General features: G+C 35.6%; 4 protein-coding genes across 4 annotated transcripts; 1 reads left to right on the top strand and 3 right to left on the bottom strand.

The window, feature by feature from the left end:
- Window positions 1–98: 98 nt before the first annotated feature.
- LOC114726002 (uncharacterized) lies at window positions 99–5,212 on the bottom strand. Its single transcript, XM_028912559.1, has 5 exons — window positions 4,134–5,212; window positions 3,960–4,097; window positions 2,372–3,706; window positions 1,048–1,162; window positions 99–608 (listed from the first exon to the last, which is right to left on the bottom strand). Exons 1-5 carry the CDS (start codon window positions 4,605–4,607, stop codon window positions 373–375), a joined length of 2,298 nt encoding a protein of 765 aa, XP_028768392.1. The 5' UTR covers window positions 4,608–5,212; the 3' UTR covers window positions 99–372.
- Window positions 5,213–9,106: 3,894 nt separating this feature from the next.
- LOC114726001 (mediator of RNA polymerase II transcription subunit 28) lies at window positions 9,107–10,714 on the top strand. Its single transcript, XM_028912558.1, has 3 exons — window positions 9,107–9,284; window positions 10,165–10,277; window positions 10,394–10,714. The coding sequence occupies exons 1-3, from the start codon at window positions 9,107–9,109 to the stop codon at window positions 10,526–10,528; spliced, it is 426 nt and encodes a 141-aa protein (XP_028768391.1). The 3' UTR covers window positions 10,529–10,714.
- Window positions 10,715–12,849: 2,135 nt separating this feature from the next.
- On the bottom strand, window positions 12,850–15,284 carry LOC114726023 (exocyst complex component SEC15A-like). The gene has a single exon (XM_028912594.1). It carries the CDS (start codon window positions 15,282–15,284, stop codon window positions 12,921–12,923), a length of 2,364 nt encoding a protein of 787 aa, XP_028768427.1. The 3' UTR covers window positions 12,850–12,920.
- Window positions 15,285–17,372: 2,088 nt separating this feature from the next.
- LOC114726009 (copper transport protein ATX1) lies at window positions 17,373–19,582 on the bottom strand. The gene is made up of 3 exons (XM_028912568.1): window positions 19,479–19,582; window positions 18,514–18,589; window positions 17,373–17,855 (listed from the first exon to the last, which is right to left on the bottom strand). Exons 1-3 carry the CDS (start codon window positions 19,485–19,487, stop codon window positions 17,521–17,523), a joined length of 420 nt encoding a protein of 139 aa, XP_028768401.1. The 5' UTR covers window positions 19,488–19,582; the 3' UTR covers window positions 17,373–17,520.
- Window positions 19,583–20,214: the final 632 nt, after the last annotated feature.

Here is a 20,214-nt window from a genome sequence, read left to right as displayed (position 1 = left end):
TAAACCGAAGCCCGACTTGAGGAACAATTAAGACAAAGGTCACAAGAGAATCAAAAGAATCAGATTTTTCCAAAAAGCAGGACATTCAGTCACAGATCTTCAGGCCAAAAAAGAAGTCACAGATCAATTTTGAAAATCCTGTATACTTTTCTTTTTCGCATTTTCTTAGAATTCATTCTCTAAATCTACTTAGATCTAATCTTAGTCTAATTGTACAAAAGATTGGGGAGGTCAATATCTTCATACAGAATGTACATACAATAAAAATCTATACAAAATTACATTAAAAAACCAGCATCAACAGATCTGCTGTGTACATTTCCTGTAATAAAAATTGACTGTAATAATTACCATCAGCAATTCCTCTACCCGTCAATCAAGAAAGTATCCGGCCGAGACATCTGTTGATTCTGCAACTTGGGCTGCTTCGGCTATTCTAATTAACACTGTGGCCTTGTAAGTTGCCAAATCAGCGTTCTCCATGAGAATCTGGGCTCTTTTGCGTTTCAGTATTGCTAATTCCATGGATTTGTCTGCAGAAGCCTTAGCCTCTTCAACTCTGAGCATGGCATTCTTTTCTTCCAAAGCATCTTGTTCAGCTGCAATTGCTGTAAATGGATAGAGAAGATGAGACATAGGTTTATGACAAATAGATGCCTGCAATGTAAATGCTAGTCAGGTAAAACCACAAGATGGGAACAAGATCATATCCCAACACCAAACAATATACGCATGGTAGGCTCAAAAAATAGAAATGCATAAAAATAAAACGTTCAAACAGCCAACCAAACAAGACATGCAATCAAACAGCCTTTGCAGCTGCAAAGGGTATGTTCGGGTCAGACAACAATGTTTTATATCTCAGCGTAAACAAAAATTTACGTTATAAAAATTCAACATCAATCATACTGTAAGGGGAGGAAACAAGACAATTTCTAGACCAGTGTGGTCCAATAACAGCACATCTAAAGACGATAATTCAACATCAGTCAACCAGTGACAGAAACAACCCTCAGTCCATCTTATAGCTTGAAACGTATTAAATACCTTGCAGCACACTTGGTTGTTTGCCTCTACCAAATTGACTTGGTTGTCTCTTAAATGACCTCCTCTTCCTTAGCAAAGGCTTTGGTATAAGCGGGGCTTTCTTTGTTTGATGACCCTGTCCGCAAGACATTATCCAGCCAAATCAGATAATGAAGTAGAAGAGCAGTTTAAAACACCATTTACAATCAGGGTTCCAACTTTAAAATACGATCAATAACTAAGACGAAAGAGGAAGTGAGGAGAAAAGCAACTTCTGTAGAACCAATTTTCCAATTGACTCAGTAGAAACCTATCAGTAAATAACCAAACTGTACCAAAGACCCAGTGCGCTTAAAATGTACAGCACCATGCAGTGGAGCTTTCACCCAACCAAAAAAAAAAAAAAAATCATTCTTTAGCCTAGAACTTGTTTCCGCTCTCATGGTTTTAAGTGTGTTGTTCAACCCTCACATAACAGTGGTAAGCACATGAACTGTCATTTAACGGTTTTAGTTATGAAATTATATTTCGCTAAGTAAAAGCATCTGGACACTCAATTTCTGAGATACAGTGAAAAACTTTTGACTATAAAATTTCTCCATTTTTAGCATTGAGGTCATTGTTTCTATAAATGTCTGGATACAAGATGCCAACTTCGTAGCAACACATACCAGAAAAGGGTTGAACTTGAACACTATAAGGAACAAATTAATTAAGGATCAAACTACACATAAGTTGTATCTTACCCAAAAAGAAAGTTGTCCTTTGTCTTCCTTTCTTAGGTTTGTAATTCTCACAACATTTTCCCCTCTTAACTTCCCGTCAACTCTTGTTAGATTATATAATCCTTAGGTTGTTCTAAAGTGAACTATTGAGGCATAATCAAAATCACTGGCTTGAGTTTCCCCTTCCCAGCAGAACAGGCTTCAGGCACACCATAACAAATGCACTGATGTATCAAACAAATTTACATAGAACGGTTGCATCGGCTAAAGTGATATCATCCCAAAAAAATTTAAATATTAAAAAAAAAAGGGGTATGAAAACCTTCAACTGACACAGAAACAAGAAACATAATACCTACAGCCTCAAATCACAGTTCAGAGACACAGGCTCCAGGATGTAATTACATATACAATAATACTTGTCCATGTAAGCAAATTTTCTATGCTGATGTGAAAATACAAATAATAATCCTTAATTTGCACAGGCCCTAAATTTTTCCCACCACTGCTGACAAAACGAGATGGCAACAATAACATCTACAATGCGATAGATACCATAAAACCATCACGGATATACTCTCTGCAAGGAATACATCATCTGAAACACAAGGCAATTTTACCTGGAAAACCCTAAGCAGCAATGAACGTTTTTGCTTCCGTTTTTTCATCCAATAACTATGTACAGCTTCCAAAACTCCATTGGTACCCAGATCCCGAAAAAGATTGGCAGGCAATTTCTCATCAGAAAAATCATCAGGATTACAATAATAAGCCTTCTCTAAAGCATCAATCATTAGCTCAAAATCATCCTCAGAGACGTGCTCTTGAGACTCATTATTGAGCTTTTTCAGCCATTCCTCATCTTCAGAGTCCATGTCATATATTGCAGTCCTCTTGGCCAAAGCTCTAGATAACTCATCACCATCATTCATTGAAATATAGTTATCTGGTCTGTGAAAGGTAATACTATTACTGTCTGCATAGCCAGAGACTTCACGCACACCTGGTACTGGAATGAATTTGGCAACAGGAGCTAAAATATTGCGATCAGAGCACTCTTTATAAAGATTTTTAAAAATAACCCAGTCCTGTCGCCTATCAAACTCTAGCTTCCAACCATTGTCCAATGAAAACATTATCACATGGGTGAACCGATTGGAAGAGCTGGGTCTCATAACTTTTTCTGCCCTGAAAGTGCATCTTGCCAAACCATCTTTCCTTACAGTGAGAAGCCAGTCTTTGGAAGTTGACATTTCAAGAGTAACTACTACTCCCTCTACCCTGTAACATTTGTCTGACTCCGTGACTAATAGATTAGCAGAACATAGAGAGGAATCCAGGTCTTCAATAGAATCAACCATGGAAGAACTAGTCTCTTTAACGCTTCCAGGGGAATAGCTGTGAACCAAACTTCTTAGCTTCCTCCTTGAAGCTACCCGAGTCAAAGGAGTGTTGTTTTTCCTGCCATCCCCTAAATCAGAAGCCAACGCCGCATGAGTTTTGTGCACACCCAACAGCGAAGGATTTCGAGCTTTCCTTTTCCTAAGAGAACTTCTCCTCCTCTGAATTCCTCTAGAATTTGAAATATTTCTGTATTGTCCATTTCGGCCAGCTATTCTGGAACCCCTAGCAGGTGCGTGTAACAACAAATTGTCCTTGATTTCAACGCCATCAGAAGTGATCGCTACGCTCCCAGCAGGTGCTCTCTTGACAGAATGGCATGAATGCTGCTGTTCACTCTCAAATTCTTGGCAATCGCTATCCATCTCATCGTCACTATGCACACTAATTAAATTATTTACAAGTAAAAATGACCTAAAAAAAGATCTCGAAAGCATTGCAGAATGCAAGTGCGTGAAAGAAAGGGGGACGGCAGAGAAATCCACACTGAACAAGGGGTCAAATCCTGTGATCCCAAAAAATTTGCATATTCCAATTTTCGTAGTAGGCGGTCCCTGAAGCAGAGAAAAACAAGAATTAAAAAAAGAAAAGATAAAGTGCCACCCTCCGGACAATAAATAACTAAGCAAAACTTCAATATTTTGATTACGTGTTCCATCCAATTCATTCGAGTAAAAAAAGCCATGAAATTGGCTTACCCAAAACACCACATTTGCAAGATGGCAAAAATTTTGTTTGGCCGATGAAATTGCATTAGTACAGATGTAACATAAATCAGATCATCAAGCAAAGCTCGGGAAAAATTACCTGTAGGAATTGTATACCATGGGATGCATAGGCACCACATAAGGGCTCAACAAGAATAAAGGCCGAGAGATCCTTAAATGTCAACCCAACCCGCCGAATGTACCTAACACCAGAGCCAGGAAAGACGAAAGCCAATAACTGTTGTCACAAGAAGGCCTCACAACAACAAAGCACACTCTGATTCTCTTCACTGAGCTTCCTTCGTTGCCGACGAGAAAAATGCAAGCCCCACCTCTTATTATCTTTCAGACTTTGCTTGGCCCCTCCGTCAGCTGAAAAGTCTGAACTTTCGGCGACAGGTATCTTCCTTTTTCTACTATATACAAGACGACACATTTTACTGGGGACATTTCTGTCGCGTAAAGATCTCCCTTCTTTCACTGACTTCGTCTTCTTCGCACCAGAGTCTGCATGTTTTCCTATAAGTGCGACTTCTTGCCTTCTTTTAACAACTCCACGAGGCCACGCGTCGCCTTTCCCAGGAGTCTTGACCGGCTTCAGCCACTCATCCGCATCGTTACCCCTCCTGATCTTCCCCTCATCGGATTCCGGCCAAAGGCACCTCCCGGACCTCAAGACCCTGGCAGAGTCAGCTCCCTTGACGACTCCAAACACCCTCGTGGTTCGTCTCATCCCAACCGCCGGCATTGCCGTACGGTTTCCAAAAGACACAACTCGAGACTCGATCTTACCTAGGCTTCTGGGTCACCGAGTCGAAGCTGAGTTGACTCACAGTGAAGAACACAGGACAAAAATCGAACCCGGCGGATTCCCCAGCGCCTAATTGTCTCACATACACTGAAAACAACGGAAAATCAACCCACAGACCAACTGTTCCAAAATAAATCGGACCCGAAATTTGACCCGAACAAACCGTATGGGCTAAGCGCAGAGAGTTATTAATATATAGTGACAGAGAAGAGCCGCCATGGCAGCGAATATCAGAATCTTCCCCGGAAAAGTAACACAAGGATCGAGTCAGATATAAATCAAAGACTTCCAAGAAAATAGAGGAAAAACAGTAAGATAGGTTCAGAATCGAAAGAAGAAGCGAATCGCATAGTGAGATCTGCTTGGGATGAGGAGAGAGAATAGAGGATCGAAGGAGCTGTGGCCGCAAAGAGAGAGAAGAGTGGAAGAGTATCGGCTAGGGTTTATGATTTTAAAACCACTGAGGAAGATGGGGGGTAACCACTCACCGACTAATAAGATCCGTTGGATAAATGAATGAACGGACAAGATTTGGTTAAATTCCCAAACAGGTCGATGGCTGCGAAAAGCTTTTTGCGCTTCAGGGCTAAAAAGCATAGAGGGAGAGAGGGAGGCCGATGATATTTTAGGACACGTAAGAGCGAAATTGGGGTTATGAAAAGACCGATTTAGCCTTGAGGAGGATGCAGCACGTCAGAGCCCAGGGATTTATATATAAATATTTTTTTATTTTTAGAATTCGTCCTAAGTTGCTATTAAAATTTCTTAATAATTATTTTTTTAGACCTCGTTGTAATACTTTTTTTTTTATATTTTCGTGGGAGAATATGTTGAGCAGAATTTTATTATGGAATTGTAAAGGATATTTACTTTTTTAAACTAATCAATTTAAAAATTTTACAAAATTTTCTTTGGATTTTATAAATAATAAAATTTTGAACAAAAATAATTATTTTAAAATTACATTAAATAAATTTTTGAAAAATGATATGATAAAGTAGATGGGAGAGAATACTATCTTTCTGTACATAAATAATCACATCCCAAAATTTATAACAAGAGAATTTGAAAATATAAAACAGTGTCATTTTAATTATTTGTCACTTTTTGTGAAACTTTTCAGTGGATGATTTAGCTAGCACAAACATAATATTTCTAGCATGAGATAATTTAAAGTATGAAAACAGAACTTTTATTTTTCCATTACATAAAAATCAATTTAATTATAAAAATAAATGCAATAGGACAAACAATAATAATTCAATATCCAAGCCGAACAACATGTTTTATAAAATCACATTTAAAAAGAGTTCTGAGAAGAAACGGATATCCAAAGAAATAATATAAATGGCTGATGCTTGGTTTCTTTTGATTTATAGCAAAAACGAAAAAGAAAAAGCGAAAAAGAAACAAAATAAAGCTGAGAAAGTTTATATGGAAATTGAGCGGAGTGAGATGTTGCGAGGCAACACGACACGGACGCGCCATGCAAAATATGGTTTATCTAGTTGGATTTTCAAAAATAAGCATGGGTATTTTGGTCAACATGGGAAACAATCTTTCTCTCTTCCCCAAAAATGGGGGGAACAAACAAAGAAAAGAAATGTCACTTTTAGAGGAAGCGGAGAGATTAGAGAGGCTAGAAATTGCCTAATGTCCCCTCCATTTTTTCCAATAAAAGTTAATCAAAAAATTTATTTTGATTATAAATATAAAAATTTAGTTTATTTTGTTTATAAAATTTATAATTTTTTTAAACTATCTATATCAGTTACAAATAATTAAATAATATAATTTATGAAAATAAATACACATTTTTTATACATAGCTATCTTAACTAATTCTATTAATTTTTATAAGTTAATTATTTAATTCTTATATTGACAATTAAAGTTAATAGCATATATATAATAATAGCTTTAAAATTCAAGTGAACAATAGACTGAGTGATGAGAGTATAAAATTGGGTGAAAATAGTAATCAGGATTTCAAACTCTTCTGACGTCATAAGAGCGACAAAAAAAATATTAAGCTGGCAATAACAATTACAACAAACAAAATTACTTTCATAAATTCCCCCCTCCAAGAATGCCACATATGATACCCCTAAACTTGAGTTATTTCAATAAAATACCATTAAATTTTGCCACGATTTATATTTGGTATTTTTTTAATTTATGTATATGATTTTAAAGGATATTTTTGGGCTAGAAAAATAATTTGTATATAATTATTTGGTCTCTAATACTATTTATTTATTTTTTAACTCAAATTTCTAACATTATTTAGCTAAATTTGGGCGTGGCTGGGTGCTAGCCTAACTAAAGCAATTATTAAGTTCTGGATCTTATTTAAGAAAAATGCATTAGTAAAAAGAAATATCGATTATTAAAAAAACACTATGAAATATCTAATTAAAAATGTTAATATTTCTTTTAAAAAAAAAGCTAAAAGGTCTTTGGTGGTCATATTATTTTATTGACCTCATAATGATTTTCTACACATTTTTATCAAAACCCTATAAACAGTAAAAAAATTTTTTTACCTAAATACTATAGGGTGAAAACTATTTATCAAAATACTACATTGAAAATTATTCACACCTAGAAAAATTTTAATTTTATAAAAAAATCTTTCTTATCAATAATGATTTTACTTTTAATTTAATCTCTCCTTCTATTATATCACTTCATCATTGTGACAATTTTATGTTTTTAATTAAAAAAGTGAAATTACTCATGCCAGCAATAATTTCAGTTTTTTTTCCTCACTTTCCCAATTTAATGGCATGAGAATCAAAAATTATTTTTCTTCTGCTCACTCAAATCCCTTTACAAATGCATATTCAATTTTTGTTAACTATACACTGCACTGAATTTTTCTAGTAATTCAATTTAATCTTACAGAAATGATTTTAGCAATTCTTTATATATACACACACATATAGGGGAAGGCAATGAAAAGTAATAATTATAATAAAGCATAATTGCGCCATACTGTAACTGGGCGGAAGAATAATTTGGTCCCAATCCTATTAAATTAAATAATGTAATATCCTCAACTTTGACCATTTGACGCAACTTATAAATTAATACATAATCAAATGATACACATGAATATTTAAAAAAAATGTCATGTAACATGTACTACAATTAAGTAATTTTTTAAACTCTTTTTAATTTTTTCAAATTAGCTAACTATGTTTTATATTAAGAATTAGAGCTAGTATAAATTAAGGGGTTAACATATTTTTTAACCTCTTGAGTTTGTCATTAGTTTGGTTTTAGTTCCTCGAGTTTCAATCTATAGATTTTGATTCTTCAAGTTTCATTCTATCTAAAACACTGGTCCCAATAATTTAATAAAAGCCTGGATCATTTTACCCCTTAAAAAACTAATACTTATAGTTTGAAATTTAAAGAACCAAAATCAAAATGAGAATAAATATGAGGAACCAAAAATTGTGTTAACACTAAATTAATCTTAAAATTGTTTTTTTGTACAAAAAATGTTCTTTGTTAATTATACATTGCCTGAAATTTTCTATTAGTAATTTAACTTGATCTTGCAAAAATGATAAAAAAATATTACTATTTTTTATTTTTAATATATAAGTTAAATAACAAATTTGTTAATACCTCTCATGCTATTCACTATAAATGTCAAAAAGTGACATCATTCAGTATGAATGATCTCACTTTTTTTGCTTAAAAATATAATTGTCAAAAGTGATAAAATGATATGACGTAGGAAGAAATTAAAGTGAAAACAAAACCGTTCTTAGCATAAATAAATTTTTTGCTTTTAACAGGAGTGCTGTCTTTATAAATTAAAATCGTTTTTGACATAAATGATTTATAATATAAAATCTTTTACTGTTTATAGGTTTGTAATAAAAATAAAAATGCCTGACTTTCTCCCCTTTTTTTTTTCCCCAGGAAAAGATAACTACTACTTAGTACTACCAAGCAAAAAGACTGATCCTCTGCCAAAACGCGGGATCTTCTGCGTTGCGTTTTCACGAGCACGAGCGCCAAACCCTTCAGAGAAAAACGCCGGATGCAAGCGAATCTGCAAATTTCTATAAGCAATACAGAAGACAGAGGAGTGGGCTGCGAAGGAGCAGAGAAGAAACGCAGCGAGTGATCCAGAGAGTAGGAATTAGGAACGAACCAAGAAGACGATTTCGTCCGCAGTTAAATCTCTCCTCTCTTTCCCTTCAACTTCCGTTGATATCTAGTTCTTCTTCTTTTTTTTTGGCATTTTAAGATTTTCTACCGGAAATTTTTGTGTTGCACAAACCTTTATCTTTCGATTAGCTTTTGTTGTTGGGGAGGTGGTTCTTGATTGAATTTGTAGAAGCATTTCACTAACTTTCTTTGTCATTTATCGGGCTCTTCGTGTTTTTTGTTAAAAATTCAGGTTGACAGGCATATATGGGTGATAGACAAGTAGTGGAGCTGCAGCACCCAGTTGATCCTCCATTGCCCTCTTCGCCTCCTTCGAGGGATGATATGGTTGCTTGCGTGATGGCTTTGGAGGCTGCTTTGCTTCCTTGCTTGCCTGCTAGAGAACTTCAAGCAATAGACCGCTCTCCCCACCCTTCACATCAAAGTGAGTAATTTTCTGCTTGTTATCAGGATTGTACCATTTTCACTCAGTGTTAACAGCCCAACTATGTGAAATTCTTCATTCTGATGTCTCAAGTAGGAAGTTAGGCTAATGACTTTCAAAGTTTAAATAATTCCCTTGGTATTCTAATTCATCGGATGTTTTCTTTCACATCGTTTTCAATAATAAATTGGGTTGCTAGCAGGCTAGCAATGGCTAAGTTGTCACATGTACCATACAGAAATAACCATTTCAATTTGTTTGTGAAGTAATTAAATTGACTCTCTTCTAATTATACTAATTAAGTTGACCCTGTTAAGCTAATGCTAGTTAAGTCGAGAAATTGTGAGGATTGTTAATGGGCCACGTTTTCATTTAAATACTTTCTTATATATGCTTTGGCTGAGAGAGAGTTTATGAGTCTGTACTCTTAGCTTCACTAAAGGCAACGTAGTCACAAGTAGTGGTCTTGTTGCAAATACTGCATCAGGGGAGTTTCAAAAGCAACCACCATATGAAATGTTCCCTGTGCAGTGAATACCCACACAAGGGCAGGATGTAATTTTTTTTTTTTTTAAACACTGAATGGTTTGCCGGGGCCCTTGTTTCTTGTGTCAGATATCTTGTAGGGTCCTATATACAACAACAAGTCTTATTTCACAGGATGTAGTCGGCTACAGAGATTGCATAATGATTGTGATTTATTGACAAACAACTATTTAGATATATCATTCATCTAAATGCCCTGCTTTGGGTCTTCTTTGTGGCCTTCATTTACCTCTCTTTACATTCATCAAAACGTGCTTTGCTCATAATGCATCCTAGCATAGTGTGCTCGCCATCTAACCTATTTGATTCTTTTTCCTTTGGACATTGTTTGCAGTTGACGTAGAGAGGCATGCCAGAGATTTTATGGAGGCTGCCAAGAAGCTTCAACTTTATTTTATCAGCCTGCTGCGTGAGAGTCAACCGTCAAAAGCTGAAATGCTTAGAAAGGTATCTAGTACACAGAAATAGGCATTGTGCAAAGTGCTCGTACTTCAGCAAGTTATTGAGATCCTTATACATTGGCATCCAAACTTGAAAGTTTTGTGATATCTTGTCTAAAGCAGGAGATTGCTGTGATGGAAGAGGAACTTCAGAGAAAAACGGAGCTGATTAGAAAGCAAGAGAATCTAGTTCAGGGGTGGAGAAACGAGTTAAAAGATCAGCTGGACAAACACAGTACTGAGTTGGACAGAGTATAGTGGAAAATTACGCTTATCTCTTTACCTGGGGACAAAAAAGTGTATCTTTTAGATGTTTGTTATCAAGTTCTATTCATTGGGGGAACAAACATGAATATGTTATTACAGTTTAGCTCTGAATGATTTGATCTTTTAAGACAGTTCCTCCACATATTTTGTTGTTACTGAAGAAGCTGATAGCAAGCATGTTTGCCACCCCTTATCGTTTGGTTCAACCTACTAATCTAGCTTTTCACCAAGAATGGACTCCGACCACGTTTTCATTTCTTGATCACACTTTGTTAAGTTGTTCAGGATTGGCCAAATTATCACCGGTGTTACCTTAGTTTGTGATAGGCAGAAAAGCTACGGGAAAAACAAAATTTGAGGAGATCACGTCAGACGGAGAACATGAAAGTAGGCAGAATTTTTCTGGAAAATTTTTTGAATTGGAAAAAGCTACTCCTTTCAATCCACAATATAAATTATTTCTAAAAGAATTTTTCGCTTCATTATATAAGTTACTTGCAGAATTAGTGCTTATTTATTAATTTTAATGCTTAAGTGTGATTTTTTTATATTTTTTTACTCTCTCAAAATCTCATTTAATACGAGATGTTGCAACGGGATCACACCCGTCAAAAGGCTTGAGCAGGAGCTAACCTCGGCTTTGAGTTCCCTACGAAGCCCATTGTTGCTGCAGCAGCCTCACGGTGAAGGACCCCACAAAGCGTGAGGGGTCCACAATGGGGGCCACTTCATAAAAGCTGCATCCTCATATTTTGGGCTTAATTGGGTTCTGTTGTGGGTTACAGGGATACTGTTCAATTTCACTCACGTAATGTCTGGCCTCCTAGATCAATGGAAGCTACGTTTTGACGTTCCTTTGGCATAGAGGTAATAAGTTCTTACACGATATTAAAAGTTTAAACAGTTGGCAAGACGCTGGTTTATAACCCATAAAGCTGTGAATTCAAATTTTGTTGTTAATGTAAGAAATTTGTTAGTAAGTGATTTATAAGCATCTCTTTAAGCTTGGAGGCATAACCGGTTTTAGTAAGTCTTCGGAATCCAATTCACCTAAATTTTTATTGTAACAAAAAAAAATTTTAAAACCAAAATTGCCTATATTTAATATACAAGGTTTCATTTTAAAAGAGATTTTTAAAAAATCGCTTTGATAGTTCAAACCCAATAGGAGGAGAAATGGTGAAAGCAACACATATTTTTGGAACTTGAGGAGTTTTCATAAGATAAGTAAAGTAATTTGATTTTTTTTACTTAAGCAATTTATATAATTCAATGAGCCTAAAAGGGAAAAGAAGAATCCTTAGAGCTATACATGCAATTCAAAATCAAAAGAAGCATAGGATTCCAATTTCGAGAAGTGGTTGGAGAAAAAGAGAGAGGAAGAAAGAAAGATCAAATTGATCATTGTACAAAGTTGTTTCCCAACTATTTCCATTTTCGATCCGCCCAAACCTAAAATTGTTTTTCTTTAAAATGAAAACTTTCTAGTGGACCAAAAATAGGTGCCATTTGCTAATAGCTTTAGGAGGACCAGAAGCTTCCTAACTCAATTCACTGCCATTTACAATGTAATCATAATATAACATGGAGCCTGACACGATTTCCTGTACATTGCATAATTACTGGAATAAATCATACGGTTGATGGCTTATGGCTAGTTCCATTTCTTATAGATTTTATATTTTATATTAATGATGAGTATATAATTTTATCAGAAGATAAACACGCATGTTGAAGCATTTATAAATAATCGAGACGAAGTGAAATTTTGATTTAACAGGTTTCATCCAAGGGATAATGTTCTTGAGACTCTAAGTAGCATCATGCTTCATATGGCAATGGGGAGAATTTTAATTTCAAGAGATATCATGAATAAAACATGCTCACAAAATGAGATGTGGTCTCTGAATTAATGATGTGATGCCACACTTATCTATGAATGTAGCCAGTGAATAACGAAATTGTTCTAGTGCAAATTAAATTATTGAGAGAAACTATTAGAAATGAGATGAAAAACCTGACGTCCAAAAACAAACTTAATTTTAAGGGATGTTTGGTAACTCTCAAAAGCACTTTTAAAAAGCACTTTTTTGCAAAACGAGGTAACCTCCTCTACATATTTACTTCGTAAACTGTAAAAACACTTTTAAAATCATAGTTTGGTTTCCATCCAAACACCTCCCTAGATCACTAGATTTAGAGGTCAATTATAGTGGCGATCACTCAGCATATTCCAGCACAGAGCACAGTGTCTTAATCCAGGCACTTATTGTGCAAAACAAAGTAATATTAATCAGTATAAAATCTAGGAGGGAAGTAGTACACTACAAGCATTGTGTTCTACTTTTAAATAAAAGAATTGTTCACCGAGTCTAGTATACAATCAATTGTAATCCTTCAGTCTCTTCTTGAGTGTGTCCATGGATCTCTTTCTCGCGCTTGTTTTCGTGTTTTTATTCGAAAGGCTTCCGAATATCCCATCAGGAGAATCCCTAAACTTGTCACAAATCAGAGAGACTCTCTTGTGATCCAAGGCATAGTAGTTTCTCTCTCTTATCACAGGATTCATGAAGTTCTCAGGCTGGCTACTCAACAAAAGATTCAACAGTTGTCTTGCTTCTACCAAACATCCCTTGAAACTCCCATCTTTGTAAATCTCACTCAACCCAGAAGCATGAAACCTCTCATCAGCAAAAGCCTCTAACATTTTAACATCATTGTTGATGCTTATTACAGCAGTTTCATTAAATCTCTTGACACTATCACTGAGGAAAGCAGCCACCATAGAGTTAGAAATATGCTCAAGTGCTTCACTCCCAACTTTGTACATAGCATCCAATGGTAGCATCTGTTGTGCTGTAGACATAAGAGAGTCAAGATAATATATCACTTCATTCACATAGTCATTACCATTCTGCTTTATTTCTTCTGAAGTCCAATTTATTTTCTCCATCAGAGCCATATATTCATCTATCTTTGAAATGACCAAACTCAATAGAGCAAGATAAGCTGCATCCCTTGAAGTCTTGAGCACCACTTTTGCAGTTAAAGCAATCTGAGGTTTCAAACTGCGAACTGGGATTCCACATAGATATGCCACGTGTCTAAGGAAGAAATCACAAGCTCTTTCAAGAGCAGCTATGTTTGCAGCTATCTGCATTGCTTGAGACACACTGATATTGCCACTGTTAATAGTATCAAGCAATATTTCATTCAATACATCAATCAAGAACCTGTCCAAATATTTCCTAGCAGCATCAAATAAGCTGGCATTTATACCATAAGACAAGTAATCAACAGAGCCTTTAATGTAGGATCTCACTATTCGACAAGTATCAGGTACCATGGAGGAGAAAGGAGCAACATAGGGAAAAGCCGGCATGATATCTGTGGTTTGAAGATTAAATGATAGAACATTGTTCTCATAGTCACTTACTTTCTTTATAACCATTTGATCATATGAGTCGTTGGCAAGGAGATCAAGAATTTGCTTTCGACATTCTCCCAAAAGAATCCCATGATATTTCTCACAGCTGCTATCAAGAACCTCAAGAAGAGGACCAACTTCATATCCATACTGTCTCAGAGTGGATACCAGGAGTGTCACATAATCCTTCACCAAGAGAAGATGTGTAGCAGAACGCATAATTGAGAACTGTTTCTCTAAAACCGATGTGATTTTCGCTGAAGCAGTCTCCCACATTGTTTCAACCTGATCTGGGACTAATAGTCCACCTGCAGTTCTTAGGACTCTGTCCTCTACCATGAAGTATCCTACAATTTGAGCCAAATATGCCTGGTGTGAATCAACAAAAGATTGTGCTGAAGATATTTCCAGGTCTGAATTCAATTGCAACAACCTATTCTTATAGTAGTATTCACGAAACTGCTCTCTAAGGCCTAGACAATCGTGTATATGGCAAGCACGATAAAGAGGCGTGAGATCAAACTTGACAACAGAATCCTCATCAGCTTCCTCAACCTCCAAGCTATAAATTTGATCCTCTGACCCAGAGTTCTCCTCAGCCTTCCTTTGTCTTTCCAGCATTTCTTCATCCTTTTGGCGAACCGATGCAGCATGACTGATCACTGTTTGTCCAATAGTTTTAGCAGAACTCCTTAAATGTACCAACCATTCATTGACTTGGCTACATACTTTCTTCTCAACGTGAGATTTTATCACAGGAATCCTCAGTTCTACCACTTTCTTCAGAGCCTTTGCTGGGATATTCTGCAGATAATTCTTCTCAAGCAAATCCACAGTCTTCAGTGCAGGATAAAACTGGCCATTAGATATGTGATTGTTACACTTGACGCAAAGTTCCAACACCTGAATACAATACTTTGACATCTTTATAGCTTCAATCACATTCTGCTTGACGGAATAAGATTCAAAAAGGTCCTCAAGGTTCACAAGAATGCTACTTCCAACCTGCTGTAACTTGAAATTATCACTCTGAAGCTCACTCTTGAGTTCTTCAGCATCAACCAACACGCCTCTGAGCTCATCCACTGCAATAATGAAGTCCTCATAGTGTGTCTTACACATCTCCTCTATTTCAGCCTCCTTCTTCTTCACTACATGTTTCAATTGGTGAAGAAGACCCTCAGGACGCCCCATTTCAAAGGCGTGCCTGACAAGAGGACCAAGATCTTCTCCATTTCCGATCAAAGTCGCTAGAACCAAGTCCTCTCCCTGTCCAGCATCACCATTCTCTGTCGCAGTTCTCCTTTTTCGCCTCTCCATTTGCACTTTGATATTCTAGGAATCTGCAAACACTCTTCTTAAGCACGGCCAAAAAACAAAAGCAACCTTTTCCGCACACAAAAGTAGTATTAAGATGATAACAGTAAACTAATAATTAGCTCTAGAACTATAAAGGTTATCTTTAGTTTCTGCACAGTGTATAATAATTCAGCAGGGACCAAGTTTATCAGTGAAAGTAGGGGATAAGAAAAAGGCCAAAAGAACTGCCCACACATAAATTTATATCCAGAACCGAACACCATAAAAAGATCCACGTGGAAGAAATTAAAAAAGAAAAAAGGCAGATTTACCGGAACAAGACATCCCAAAAGAGAAATTGACAGGAACAAACTAACTAACCAAAACTGGAGATAAATTCAATCGCAAGGTAGTGTGTGGATAACCCAAGAGAAAGAAATAGGCCGAATGGGATCAAACAAACATACCTGGGCTACGTGAGAAATCCCCAAAGGAACAACATGGAAAATGCACACCAAGATTAGCCCTTTTTCATGTTTGATTCCAGAAAAGAACAATGGAATCCAAATGTTGTTAGCACTAGGAATGTTGGTTTGGGATTGGTGACGAAATTTCCGAAGGGCCGGTACGAGTGTGGAGAATGTCACGTAAGGACAATAGCATGGGGAAGGCAGCCTGGTAACGTATCAGCGACCTCTTCGATGTGATTCTCCCATTCACTACTCGCAACCCAACCTCCATACGTTGTTTTTAATATTTTCATTAGCTACTTCTGGATTCAATATTGGATCATTCGTTGGAACAATTCAATGACGACTAAATTAATAGAAAGACAAAAAAAAAAACTATGATTTTAAAAAATTAATAAATATTTTACAATTTAAAAGTTAAGATATAAATAAGTATGTGATATTATTTTTTTTTTTACTTTTATTGTATACATTTATTTTATAATTTCCTAATGGACACGCATTTCTTGCACTTTTTTTTGGCAGTTTTTCTTCTCTAATGGTTATAGTTAACATTAGATATACACAAAATATATATTATAACAACAGTATAAGGTGCTAAAATACTACATCCAGTCTTTAATATAAGATTTCGTTTGACTTTTATTTTGATTCTAAATATAAGACCCCAATCCATTTTATCTCTCATATTTATACATTTTTCCCAAGGTAATCCTTCTAATAATAGTAGTTCTAGCCAATACACTCGATTAGCAAGAATATTTTAAGAAAGACAATACATATTTATTACAAATAACTAATTTAACTTATTTTTTTAATCTCCTCAAATTAGTCAATTAGCTTTTATAATTAGGACGGAAGGTAGTATTTTGTTATTTGATATAAGAGATGATATAATATACAAATTTTTGTAAATAGACGTGCATTCTCTAAATTGAGTAGTAAATTTTTTTATTTTTTTATTTTTTTTTCTTATAAATTTAATGGGGGAATATAAGATTTAAGAACTACGAATGGTTGGTTTAGTTCTTTTTGTATTTAAGGCATCATCAAGTAACATGGGTGAATATTAATGCTGTCAAAAAATGCTTAAGAAGTGAGAAATCAATGTCTCTTATTAATAGTATGATACTCATACCTATATTTACATGTAAGTTGGCTTAGTAAGGGTGTTAGTTGGCTTAGTTGATAATAAATAAATATTACTTTAATTTGTCGTATTACGTTGGATTTCCCTTCAGAATTTCCATTCAAAGCAACTTCTCAAATTAAATTTTCATACTATCTCAGATATTTTGTTTTTAACAAATCTGTAAGTCCATAATTTATTGGAGAGTTCCTATTCTTTCTTTCTTCCTTTTTCTTTTCATGTGAACTCGTTGCCATTTAATGCTTTAATAATACCTGTTGTTGCCAATGTGGCTTCCACCATAAAAACACATTTTCATTTTTAAGAAATAATAAAATGATCTCCTAATGGAAAACCACAGTTAAGAAGGACACAATTTGGAGAGAAAGGGAACTAGGGAAGCAATATTTAAGGACAGAAAAAGTTGAGTCTAAAAAACGCAAACTATGCTGCTGCAGTCGCATAATATTATAGAAATCAAGAAGTTATTACAGCTTAAGATTAAAGTATAAGAACACACTATAAAATTAAAAACTCTTCAAATGGCATGATATACAGTTATTAATAATTGTTAAGTTCCCACAAGTATTGATTTGATTCAACAGGCCAACTACTTCCCACATGGGAATTGAACCAACCAAACCAACTGGTTTTTCTCTTAGGCAACAACAACAGTCTCAGAAGACTTATTATTCTCATTCTCAGATGATACTGCAGTTTCAGAAGGCTTGTTTTCGGGCTCAGCTGGCGCTTCATTTTCAGCAGCAGGCTTGGCTTCAGCTGGTGCTGCAGTTTCAGCAGCAGGCTTGGCTTCAGGCTCAGCCGGTGCTGCAGTTTCAGCTGGCTTGGTTTCTGGCTGGACCGGTGCTTCGGCTTCCCAGAAGGCGGTCTTCTTCCCGGTTTTGGATACAGTCTGCATAACTGCCTCTGGCTGCACATTTCCTTTCACTGTCACCTTCTGTTCCTTCATATCAATGTCATAAGATTCTACACCTGCAGATAACAACATTATAATATTAATGGGACATATGAAAAGGAATAGCTAGTCTCAATAGAGCCATTTATTCCAAATTAGGTCAGCTCTGCAAATTCGCTTCTATCACACTCTTCTACCAAGAGAACCAAAATGATTGAGCCAATAAGAATGAACTGGTTAGATAAAAATCTGTTGTAATAGATCAAGTAATGAGTAAGAAAAAAGCATATCTTCCGGGCTACGGGTGGAGCAACAAATAAAGCAAAACAAGTTCAAGAGAACATTAAATTGGCAAGAAGTTGGGATGCTAAACCTTGAAATTTCTGGTAACATGTCATAATTCCTCAAGTGAGGTAAAGCAAGATGTCAAATTGAGCAATAGAATAGAGAGAACAGGGGGAAAGAGGAAAGGATAGAAACTACAGGAAGTTTCAGAATTAAGGAAACACACAACAGCCACTTGAAACCAAAAATTGTTGGCGAAGATAAATGATAACTAGTTGAACGATAGAAATTGCAGAAACTCAAGTGTCTAGAGCACGGTATGCATGATAGTCATAAATCCACTTGAGATGGGAATCAAATAGAAGAAAGAAATAATTTACACTGGAAAAGTGGAAAGTTAATTTAAAGAAGAAGAAGCAGAAAAGAGTTCATGGTGGAAGCAAAGTATACCTTCCATTTTGTCTAAAACTCTTCTCACTGCACCAGCACATCCTTGACATGACATGCCAACTTTGAGGACAACAGTCTACACCCACACAGCGAAAATTTTAGGTCAATATATAATGAAAAGGGGAGAACACTACCCCCTAACCAACGCAAACACAAAACAAAAACATTCAAAATTACTTTAAAACTCGAAAACATTGAAATCATTTTAAGAAGAGGAAACAAAGGCAAAAATAGAAGTAGTGCGATCGTAAAGCATAACACAATAACCCTTTGTTGCTTCACACTTTAATGGTCATATATGTGATGTACGGATAAGAATAAGAATTGAGAGGTCCACATAAACCACGAGAACCAGGATTATGGGTTCATATTCAAAAGGAATATCTAAAAGATGAAATCAAGCCCAAAAACTTTTAACTAAAATCGAGCTAATGATACTAGTGCATTGTGATTAACTTTAGAGATCATAAAAAATATTCTAAGCCATTCAAAGAGCTCCCAGTGGTTCAGGAGAACTGAAAGCATAACCCATCAGTTAAAGCACTTTAATCCCCCAAGCCACGGCTGAAAACTGCCCTGTTCAACAACTTTGTAAAAACACCCATATCAGGATACCTTGATCCTTCTAAGCTATTTCAAAACCTAAAACACGACCCATGAATTTCCCACAACCCCTAATTCAAATTTCATTCCCAAAATGGTATCAAACTCCAGTTCAAGGAATCCTGATTCCTGATAAATCAGCTCAGAAGCACACCCCAATTCAGCAAAAACATTCAGAACAATAAGAGAAACTCGTACATGGAATAGAATTATAGATTAGAAACAAAGACATGAAGAAATAGAAGGACCCAAAATTGAATTATCATGATCACGCCCAAGAAAAGTGATGAACAAAACCAGGCGGCGAGAGCATGAACTAGAAGAAAAATAAAGGAAGGAAAATAAAGGGTAGGATGAAGGACCTGAGCCATGGTGATGGGTGTGGAAGAAGCTGGAGAAGCAATCGAGAACGAATGAATAGAAGATGAATTCTATGCGTTGTTTGTGAAGATGATGAAGCGCGAAAGAATCTTATATAGACACAGACCCATGATGGTGCGAAGGAAGAAAGTTTGGAAGAACGTCTCCATAATTATAAAAATTAATAGTTTTTTAAAAGATACTTGGTGGACAGGTGGAGGTTGGCCGGCTTGTGTTGGGTGACCAGCAATGGCCACTTGAGATTCGCACTTTATGGCATTCGAATAATTGTGACATTTTCGTAAAGTCTTACTCTAATTACAGACACTCCTGTAATGTAATTCTTACGTGTCTCACATTTTTAATGGAATGGGTATCTATTTTGGTCTTTACAACAACTTGCATGGCGGTTTGCAATTTTTGTTGTTACTACCTCCGTTTTTTAATACAAAAATCCCTTAATTAATTTAAATATATTAAAAATATTAAATAAATTAGTTAATTAAAACAAATGTGACATGATCTTTTTTAAAATATTATTGTATTACACCAAATTATATATGTGAAAAATTTGAGAATAAATTTTTTATTAAAAATTTAATTGGCAAATAATCCATGGGATAATGGATTGCACAAAAGAAGATAAGTTGTATACCAAAAAAGTTAAGTTGCATAAAGAAAAAATGATTTGCATAAAGAGAAGTTGAGGTTATATGGTATAGAGAAAAATGATTTCAC

This window comes from Neltuma alba, unplaced genomic scaffold (assembly GCF_004799145.2).
Source record: "Neltuma alba isolate B1F8T4 unplaced genomic scaffold, ASM479914v2 tig00012322_pilon, whole genome shotgun sequence".
NCBI lineage: Eukaryota > Viridiplantae > Streptophyta > Magnoliopsida > Fabales > Fabaceae > Neltuma > Neltuma alba.
This window is presented reverse-complemented; position numbering and strand designations above follow the sequence as displayed.